General features: G+C 38.0%; 1 protein-coding gene across 1 annotated transcript; it reads left to right on the plus strand.

The window, feature by feature from the left end:
- Nucleotides 1-2312: 2312 nt before the first annotated feature.
- Nucleotides 2313-10166, plus strand: LOC129764653 (glucose-6-phosphate isomerase). The gene is made up of 4 exons (XM_055763940.1): nt 2313-2759; nt 2917-3739; nt 3817-4062; nt 9402-10166. The coding sequence occupies exons 1-4, from the start codon at nt 2629-2631 to the stop codon at nt 9888-9890; spliced, it is 1689 nt and encodes a 562-aa protein (XP_055619915.1). The 5' UTR covers nt 2313-2628; the 3' UTR covers nt 9891-10166.
- The last annotated feature ends 720 nt before the right edge of the window (nt 10167-10886 follow it).

The following is a 10886-nucleotide window of genomic DNA, read 5'->3' on the forward strand; positions in this document are numbered from 1 at the left end:
CAATTTAAAACTATTGGGGTTGGTTAAGTGAGTAAACTTGATTATTTAATCATTAAAATTGGTTTATGTAATGCAACTTATACAGTATTTTGAATATTTCAAATAAGAACTTGTGGTTATTAATAGGGGTCGATTTTTAGGCAACGTCGACCTTCAAAATCAGTATCGTCGATATCGACCACTTTGAAAAGATCACAATAATGATAAATTGCCATTATTTTTAATTTTTTTATAGTAAACTTGGCAACTTTGTTTAATGCACCACTGTCTTGAACATTTCGTTTGTGAGAAACGTCTTGATAGGTTTCGTTGGTGGTTGAAACTAAATGTTTCCACTTGAGCCAAAGGAGAAAGAGAACACATACACTCATAGAATACACTTGTATACGCTTCAAAAAACGCTCTCGAACACATGACTTCGTCTGATATGAACAGTGTGGTTGCGAAATGAAAGACACTTACGACGTGAGATATTTTTCTGTTTTCTAGGTAGATTCAGTTCATTTGTACAAGGTCTTCAAAAAAGTATCGCAACTTTGGAATTTCCACGGGTTAAGTATATTCGACTTTTAGTATATTCCAAAAAATGGATCAAAGACTCTGTATCAAAATTTGTGTGAAAACGAAATCGGTGCTCGTGCCATTTGATTCATCAAAAAGTAATACTACTCGAGGCATCTCACATCGACTACCGTTCATGTGGCAAAGCTGACTACGGCAATAGGAAAGTTTTTGTGACGAGGATTCGTAGCATGATTTCCGATGCAACAGCTGACGCGTAGCAGTAAAGTAGGTGGCTTGAAACTACAGTTACCGGCATTCGAATGTAAGGCGCTGCTGCTAAATGGACCGGTGATTAATATCGTTTCCCTTCCTTTTATTTTTCTTCTTCACCCAGAGAAATCCTACCCCATCCACAGATTATCCCCGTTTGCAATTAATCTACATTAGTTATTAGTCTACAAGGCTGTTCTAGAGCAACATGTCAAAAGGACCTATCTTCTTTGATCGATTCTCATCATCTACATTGTCTTTCATTAATAACTCATGGGTAAGAGCATTTCCTGACGTGTTCGACGTGAAAGGGAACCTCGTTTATCAAACTATCTGACAAAATTACCGCAATATCTGTCTACAAGGATGTCCTAGAACAACATGTCAAAAGGACCTATCTTCTTTGATCGATTCTCTTTGTTTACATTCTTTTTTATTAATAACTCAGGGGTAAAAGCATTTCCTGATGTGTTCGACGATAAGGAGTGTGAAAGGGAATCTCGTTTATCAAACTACATGGTAAAACTGGAGCAAAATCTGTCTGAAAAGCCGTGGTTATCCACAGAAAACCGTCGATGAAGAGAATCGTTCAAAGAAGATAGGCCATTTCGACATGTTGCTCTAAAGTTGTTTTCTAAAGAAAAGGCGAATAAAGAAAATCGATCAAAACAGATAGGTCGTATTGAAAAGTGAAGCTTGAAAAAAAGAATTGAAAAAAAAACTTCACAAAAAATCGAAAGTCGAATACCTGTAAGCCGTGGAAATTCAAAAGTTGCGACATACTATTTGAACAGGAGATTTGAAATATGGGAAAAGACAGATTCGATTGAAACTAACAGAATTAGATCGATATAAAAATAAATAAAATTGTATTGGAAAAAAGGAGTAATCAAAAAAAAAATAAGAGAGAAATAGTCTACATCAAGTGACCCACAACAACAAGAGTCTTACTAGTGGAACTATCGGCGCATTTATACCATTTATAATAAACGCTCATCTGTTACATTTCAAACTAGAAACATGTTATCGTAAATGATCGCTATAATTCATATGAAATTGCATTAGAAGTAATCATTTGTGGTAATCCATTTCATAAGGTCAAGTATAAATTAAAATCGACGACGAATCTGATAGATTTAGACTTCGTTAAAGTTAAATGGATCTTAGTGCTTCCTCATTCAAATTAACTTAAACTCAGTTTTCGCGTTCAAACCAGTCGATTAATATTCAGGAAATTAAAAAAAAAACGATGAAACGAATCAGTTTATCTTGATTTAGTTTTCTACCATTTCTTCTGTTTTGATGCTAAACAATAATGGAATTTCACTGTTCGTTATTTAGTGAAATTTAAGAAGTTTCGAGAATTTCGATATTGTACATTTTTCTTATGTTTATTGAATCATATTTTCCATTATATGCACCACTTCAGAACAGCCTAACTATTCATGGAGACGACGCTCTCGCAGTAAAATCGTGTTGTTATCAAGAGAACGAGATTTTACTCTTGCTCTTTGTAAGCTGTATGTTATTCATTTGACATTGAGCTATGCCGTCCGTATATTTACCGATCCAAACTCGTCGTGCTAAGAAGTGCTCCACCACTAGAACATCTCGTTCCGATTCCGATTACACCACATTGGTGCTTGATTCTTTCAGAATCTAACTTGGATCGTTATCCTTGTTCTTACCGTTCAGTCGTTGAGCAAACCTCCAAGAAGTCGCACGGATTCCTCCAGATCTCGTCCCCAACAAGGACAGTGTCGGTGATTATAGGCCCCAGCGTTTCATAAGTGTGTTAGTCCCTGTGGTCGCGTTTGTGGTTTTACAGCAGTTGAAATTGTGTAGTATTTTAACATGCCCGGAAAGGGACTTCTATCTCAGGATCCTGTCTATCAGAAGATCAAAAAATATCACTCAGAGCATGGAGCTTCGATAAATATCAAGAGAATCTTCCAGGAAGATGACATTCGTTTCGATAAGTTCAGGTGAGTAAACTAACGCGTAACATTGGTTACGTTAGCGGCAACAATCGTTGTCCTTGCATCAGTTACGTATGACCCTCACAAGAGTTCCAAGTGAAAGTGAACCAGCCTCTCCTGAGTTTGCTAAAAATAGACGTTTCTCTCTCTCGGTTGATTTTAGCTTGAAATTATCTACTCCCGAAGATGGAGACATTCTGCTGGACTACTCGAAGAACCGCATCACCGATGATGCATGGAACATGTTGCTTGAATTGGCCGAGACACGTGACGTTGTCAAGACTCGTAACGATATGTTCGGCGGTGAACGTATTAACATCACCGAGAACCGTGCCGTGTTACATGTGGCTTTGAGAAACCGCTCCAACACCCCCATCCTCGTTGATGGAAAAGATGTTATGCCCGACGTTAATGCCGTGTTGGCTCACATGAAGGAGTTCACCGAGCAAATTTTGGACGGCGTTTGGCGTGGTTATACCAACAAGAAAATCAGTGATGTTGTCAATATTGGCATTGGAGGATCAGATCTTGGTCCGTTGATGGTGAGCGAGGCACTGAAGCATTACAATACCGGCATTCGTTCTCATTTCGTATCCAACGTTGATGGTACCCATGTTGCCGAGACGCTGAAAAAATTGGACCCGGAAACAACACTGTTCATTATTGCTTCTAAAACATTTACCACCCAAGAAACTATTACTAATGCAACAGCCGCTAAAAATTGGTTCCTGGAACGGTGCGGCGAAAAGGAACATGTTGCGAAACATTTCGTTGCTCTGTCGACTAACAAGGAGAAAGTGGCCGCTTTCGGCATCGACACCAAGAACATGTTCGAATTCTGGGATTGGGTTGGTGGACGCTACTCACTGTGGTCAGCAATCGGTCTGTCCATCTCGCTGGCTATTGGTTTCGATAATTTCGAAAAACTGCTGGAAGGTGCGCATTACATGGATAGGCATTTCATGACTGCTCCACTGAATGAAAATGTTAGTGACATATTATCGGCGCTGAAAATAAGATAAATTACAATGGTATGGTGAATCTTTTCTTTTTTTATACGCAGGCTCCCGTGATTCTCGCTTTGATGGGAATTTGGTACTCTAACTTCTACGGTGCGGAGACTCACGCTCTGTTGCCATACGATCAGTATATGCATCGATTTGCTGCCTACTTCCAGCAGGGCGACATGGAAAGTAACGGCAAAGGCGTCACAAAATCTGGCGCTCGTGTTGACTTCAACACCGGCCCAATTGTCTGGGGTGAGCCGGGCACCAACGGACAGCATGCATTTTATCAACTGATTCATCAGGTAGGTATCGGTAATGGTGGGTGATTAACCGGACGAACGGATGGGGAGAGAAGGAATTTTATCATAGATTGCATGATGTGTGCACTGTGAATGGAAATCAGACTCGTTGCGTTCGTGTAGAAATCGATTAATTTTCGGGCGAGATGGTAATTGTATTGATCTTGATGCTATGTTGAAGGTTATAACTATTTCACAATAGTGGTCATGATTACCCCGAAAAGTGCGCTGTGCTTTGAACGAAATTTGCATATCCCATGTATTGCTGTTGATTACAAACCGCCTACATATTAAAATTTTAACGAAAAATCAGTTTTTTGACTTTTTTATGATGTATCGAATGTGGTGGATGGGTTTCTTTTACTGATTTTGCGAAGTAAAAACACTTTTGAAGATTGTGATGAGACTCTGTACAAACAAAAACAAATTATGTTCATTCATCTAAGATCTTCATAGTGTGTTATTGCACTTGCAAAATTATTTCATAATTTCTTTCACTCGAATTAGTTAATGTTTTGTTCAGAAGTTATTTTTGCATATAGTGTGATCATAACTTGATGTACCGAAGAGTTGCTCTGAAGTAACTTAAATTTGAACTTAATTTATAATTATTTTGCGTTCATTACAAATTTTATAACATGGAAAATACTGAAAAGCTTAACACTAAAAATAGTTCATCGCGGTGCATAACTTCTGAAGGTTCAGAAGAACATTCGGAACAAATTATCGCGGGAAAATTCAACAGTTGAATTGTGTTCAATAGTGTTCAGTGAGCCTTACGAAATAATACAGCCGATAAGCAGCACATTTGCAGAGTTGAAAGATATTTGTTTTTCCTCGCATAGATCGGCTGGTATCGACAATGTCAACGCAAAAGTGATACAAGATTGCTTTCATGTCATTGGACACGAATTGCTGGGCCTGATAAATAAATCACTGCAAACTGGGCATGTGCCTGAAGTTTGGAAAGAATCGCTTGTGATTCGCATCCCCTAGGTTAATGGGATGTATAAAGCTGAAGAGTACCGCTCTTTTAACATGTTGCACACTTTAGAAAAAAAAAAATAGAGCTTGTTGTGGAAGGCCAGCTGATAAAATTTATTGATTACTAGTTGGCCCGGCAAACTTCAACCCACCTAAAATGGATTTTTTGTTATCAATACTTTTAAACATGAACGTTTTCTTACTAAACAAACGTTCATGGATCCAATCGCAGAACTATTCCTTGATTGATCATCTAATTAACCCTTTACAATTTCTTTTTACTATAAATTTACTAGTGCTTCTACCAAAACTCATTGTTTATTTACAGACACAATTCTCGTTCAAGATTCTTCAATTACCTGCAAATAACATGTTTCTCCGTTACAAACGATACAAGAACAATTTTCCATGTTTTTTCTATTTTCCTTCAGAGTTTTCCGAAAATTTTCAACTGTCAGGTTAAGTTGTTGATATGGTTGTTTGAAATATGTGTAATATTTTCATCGGACCCTCCTTCTCCTTTCCAGTGGAGGGAGTGGTGTCAAACCATCACAGAAACATTTCTTGTACACTAACTGGGAGTCGAGAAATAAAAGGAAAAACAGATATCATGATTGTAGCATGCAAAAAAAAAATCAGTTAATCAATTGTTAGAATATGGGTTGCATTTCAAACTAATAATTCACTGTTTGTGAATGCGGATTTTGAAATTTACGCATTTTACGCGGATTTCCCTATCCACCGCGTTTTTTTTTCAAATTGTGTATCGAACACTATTTTTTAAAGCTACTGGTGTAGTTTAGGACGATTTTTTGTGCGTTCCCTATCCCCCGCAAAAAACGATTTGCCTGTACTAAAAAAATCTTGAAATACTGAAAATGTTTTTTGGAGGATTTAGAGATTCAGTACTACTCTAATTTGTATTTCAATGTGTTTCTACGCATTTTCTCGATATGTGTTTTTTAGTATTTAAACAGTTTTAGAGAAACAGTGTGATTTGATTTTTTTTAAATTTTGAGACCCATAACAGATTAAATTTCTATTTAAATATGTATGTTTATTTGTTTGTGTATGTGTTTTTTGATATTGGTGATCGTTTTTTTATAGAACAGCGCGGTACGAAAATAACAAATAAATCCACTTGTCAAATTTGGCTCCATTTGCTTGATCAGTTCTATCGTTATGCAAAAATTTGTGTTTCATTTGTATGACATTTCTTCAGCAAACTCCAGATTTATCACTATCACTCCAGTGGTTATTTGTGAAGCAAACGATTTGTAACTTTCTCACTGTTTAGGTTAGCATATCATGATACATAAGTAGGCGAGCCAAAACGCCATGATCGCTTTCAGTGCTGCACGTTTACATTCTTCCTTGCCTATCGTTCTCTACATACCGAGCTCTCTCTTGCATGCTGAAGCAACATGGACTACACGAGGCGAATGATTTATTTTCTGTTACCACAACTGAGACCCATTTATTCAGCTCTGATATGCAATCAACGAGCTTCGTCCCTCGCTTCGTGTGTTCACTAGGTGCAACAAAAGCGAAAACTCATTCTGTTCAAATATCTGAATTATCCACTTATTTTCAGTTATATATTTGTGTAGCATGACACATTATGGTTCATTGGATATTGACATATGTACAAACATGGGATATCTTCACAGGATCCTTGTGTGCTTTTGTTTACGTTAGTACGATTTTTTTTTCTGGCACTTCGATTATATACAGCTTCCGATCTCTTTTCCCTATATATAATCGAATCCTGTATATAATCGAATTAAAAAAAATAATTTGTTTTTATACACATATTTTTCGTTTTTTGAATATGAAAGAAGATTTTAATTTTTAAAGTCATAAAATACCTTTCTCATATAAAAAAATCGGGATTCTTTCAGAAGGTGATAGAAGATCATATTTGATGGAAAAAATCTTTCTACGCGTATGTTCGAATTTTAACAAATTACAGAGTTGTTGAACTTAACTTCTTCCTTGCTTCGGACTCTATTTACCTTAAACTGCCTCTAATTCAAAAATTACGCTGCGTTCTGTTGCTTCCATTTGAAAGATGAGAAAATTTTATACAGAATTTAAGTAACATTTTAGAAGTGAAAAACTTCAAAGTTAATGGTTTTTAAGAGGTTATTCTTAAGTTTATCCAAAAAATACACGATAAACTTAAATGTTTCTATCAACCAAATCCAAGCTCCCTAACCGCTCTACAGAGTGCTCCCGTGGCCGAGTGGTTAGCGTTAAACCTAACATGCCGGAGGTTCGGGTTCGATTCCCGTTCTAGTCGGGAGAATTTTTCATCAAAGAAATTTCCTCCGTCTAGCACTATGGTCACGCGTATTCTAGAGCTTGCCACTCAGAATGCATTCAAGTCGTGTTATTTGGCATAGAAATCTCAACTAAGTACGAAAAAATGACGCAAATAACACTACGTTGAGACGACGAAGTTCCTCTAGGAACGTCAGTGCCATTTAAGAAGAAGAACCGCTCTACAATTCGTTCTTTGACACCCAACTTCTATGTTATTTAATTTCGCTGTAATATCATTTTAAACAATTCCTGATGAATTTTGAACCATAATCACGATTTCACTGTACTCATAATAGCCAATAAACTTTCACTTTCACGTTGAAATATTTCATTTTCGCTTGAAATAAGACATATTAGAAATATAAAAAACAAAAGTTTTTTTTAACTTTATATAATCGAATCATATATAATGGAGTCCGACCTGTACATCTCCGAGCCCATGGTCTGATTTGTATCGAGAACCACGGTATTCTAACTTTGGCTGCATATCGCTTGCCAGATTACAATTTGCCCAGCAAACTAATCAACCAGCAAAAAGAAAGTTAACTTGCTTTGCAACCCAAAGCATTGAGCTTGCACAATCAGTGCAACATCTTCTCAATACCAATATCAATATCTTCACACAGCCATTCCATGCTAAACCTACATAGTGGTTTTCAGATTTTCGTAAAATTTGGTAGTCTTGCAAATTAACAAAAAAAGCCTCTCCGATTTTTGAAATTACATATCAATTTTTTTTCCAATTTTTGTCGATCATCTGAATCGATCCATCAAAAGGAGGATCTGTACACTTTTTTCACCCGAAACATCAAATGGGTTTCTATATTGAAAGGTTAGAGTTAGTCTTATGTCGAAAAGTTTGTAAGAATTGCAATTCGATTAATCCTTCCCAACAAAAACAGTTCGGTTTGGTTCTTCACTTAAATAACATAGCATAACCTCATAAGATTACTCGACTTCATCATTTATTTGAAAACTGTTTGAAAAAAAGTATTTCGAAACGCCGTAACTTTAAAATATTATTAGTTCGTGACATACGTTCGTCGGTATTGTTGTTAATTTGTAAAATGTATTACATTCTTGTGTAAATGGCACAAGCAACACCACCGACAAGGACGACACGATTTTACATGCAATTTTTCACTTTCCAAATTTCATTCCCCCGTCCAGAACATCCGACAACTGCTCGGGCGAACATTTTAATTCATTTCCATATTTCCGCAATTCTCTGGTGTGGTTTAGAAGCTCGTATAGTGGGGGCGATAAACATCTTCCAGGGGAAAATTAGCATGAACTCATTCGAAATTTCTTCACCTACTAGTAGCGGCACTTAAGAAGCCTGCCTGCTGCCGTTATTCGATGGGGAATAAAATTCCTTTGCTTTGCTGCTGTACAACAGTATGGGCTGTAGAAGGAGAATACCCGGCTAATCACCGGCTGACCGATGCGATGGTAAAAGTGTGATTCCGATAATGTATCACATTTTCGCACGCTCTTTGCGCCGTCAACATCATTATGGCTACCACTGCGGGGCTGCCACCATAGGGTACGAGTGATCAAGGGGCGACATCGACATCGGACATACTACAAAGTAAAGTTTTAATATTTAGCACTGGCGAAGGCGCACCATCGCATGGAGGCAAACGATAAATGTAATCAAACATCAAACCGGGTGTTACACAGTGGAAAAGGTCAGACATGTTAGTTTGGGACTATATCGTTATAATCGACAACGCCACTCGAGTGGTGCGCCGAAAAAGTGAGAAGGCGATAGTTCTAGGTACGAGGCTTCTATGGAACGGATGTGTTGTGACTGATTTACATTTGAACACCAAGGATCTCATAATTTTGTCGTTCACCTTTTACGGTTCCTTTGATTGGAGCGCTGACCACTACTCTGACGCAATGATAAGCTCCTAATTTATGTCTGAACTTTATGAACTTACTCTAGTGGTTCGTGATATATATAATATTCTGTTTCACCAATAAAGCATATCCAACCACCAGTAATATATTTTATATTTTTTTTCCAGGGTACCCGCCTGATTCCGTGTGATTTCATCGCTCCGGTCATCACCCACAATCCGGTGGAGAATGGGGCCATGCATAAAATACTGCTCGCCAACTATCTCGCCCAGACTGAGGCATTAATGATGGGTAAAACCGAAGACCAGGCCCGCAGTGATTTGGAGAAGGCAGGCCTATCAGGCGAAAAGCTCGAAAAGCTACTACCTCACAAAGTATTCACCGGTAACCGGCCGACGAACTCGATTCTCGTCAAAAAGGTCACTCCGTTCACGCTGGGTGCACTGATCGCCATGTACGAGCATAAGATCTTCACCCAGGGCGTCATCTGGGATGTGAACTCGTTCGATCAGTGGGGCGTCGAGCTGGGTAAGGCTCTGGCGAAGGCGATCGAGGTTGATCTAGCCGACAGCAACCAAACTACCTCCCACGATTCTTCCACCAATGGTTTGATCAACTTCATCAAAATCAACTGGGAACATGAGCATCAGATTTAAGCAGGCAGGGTTTTTTATCGGTCATCACCTTGGCGGAAAGTACATGCTGCACATTATGGTTATTGTTGTTAAGCAAACATACAGATATCAGTAAATTATTCTCAAACGTACATACGGCTCTGGCCGAGGAAAACGTTCCATATTAGGAAAAAAAAAAGTTCAATTTTATCTCAATTGCTTAATGGCACAGCATACGAGTAGTGCAAGTATATGTGCATGGGAGCTTCAAAGAAAAAGCAAAAACAAGAAATAAATGTTTTAAATTCTACTAAAAAATTGTGTTATTTTATTTGTGTTTCGAATTGTTTTCAGAAAAGCCACGGTCGTGTCTTATTTTCGTTTGAAGCAATTACGAAAATTGCACTTAAATCTAACAATCAAGCTGTTTTTACTGACACAAGAATAATTAAACAAATCGGATATTTTTATATTTTGATGGCACACTACTGCTTTTTGGTAGGAATGATTTATGAGCAACGCGTTCGAAAACACCAAGTACTTGTCTTTTAAGAGCATCGTGCTGCGTGTCCATATAGGACTATTATATGAATTAGGGATTTGTACATTGTACACTTCGTACCGGGTCGGTTTCTGCAGTCGTCGTATGTAGTCCATTTTTGGTTTCCATTTGCTGAGATGTAAAGATATTGTAGTATGGCTGAAAGAACGTGTTACGTATGGCCATGTTCTTGAAGACAGTGAAGTCGATAAGTCTCAAACCATTATCGTTGGTTCGGGGATGTCCGCTCAATCTACTAATTAGCGGTCTGAACTCCTCCTCTTGGTCCACCTGAGCGTTTGAATCGCTGATGACGATTTTGATGTCGTATTTCATGCAGCGACATACGATATTAACACTCTAGCTGCGCGTGGAATTTTTCTTTATCGTCATTGTTGCTATCTAGATGGGGGCTGTAAACGTAGTGGCCTCATAGAGGGCAGACCTTCGGTACCTCTTATCCAAACGGTATGGCCTATATAAGATTTATCAACCTC

This window comes from Toxorhynchites rutilus, chromosome 2 (assembly GCF_029784135.1).
Source record: "Toxorhynchites rutilus septentrionalis strain SRP chromosome 2, ASM2978413v1, whole genome shotgun sequence".
Taxonomy (NCBI): domain Eukaryota; kingdom Metazoa; phylum Arthropoda; class Insecta; order Diptera; family Culicidae; genus Toxorhynchites; species Toxorhynchites rutilus.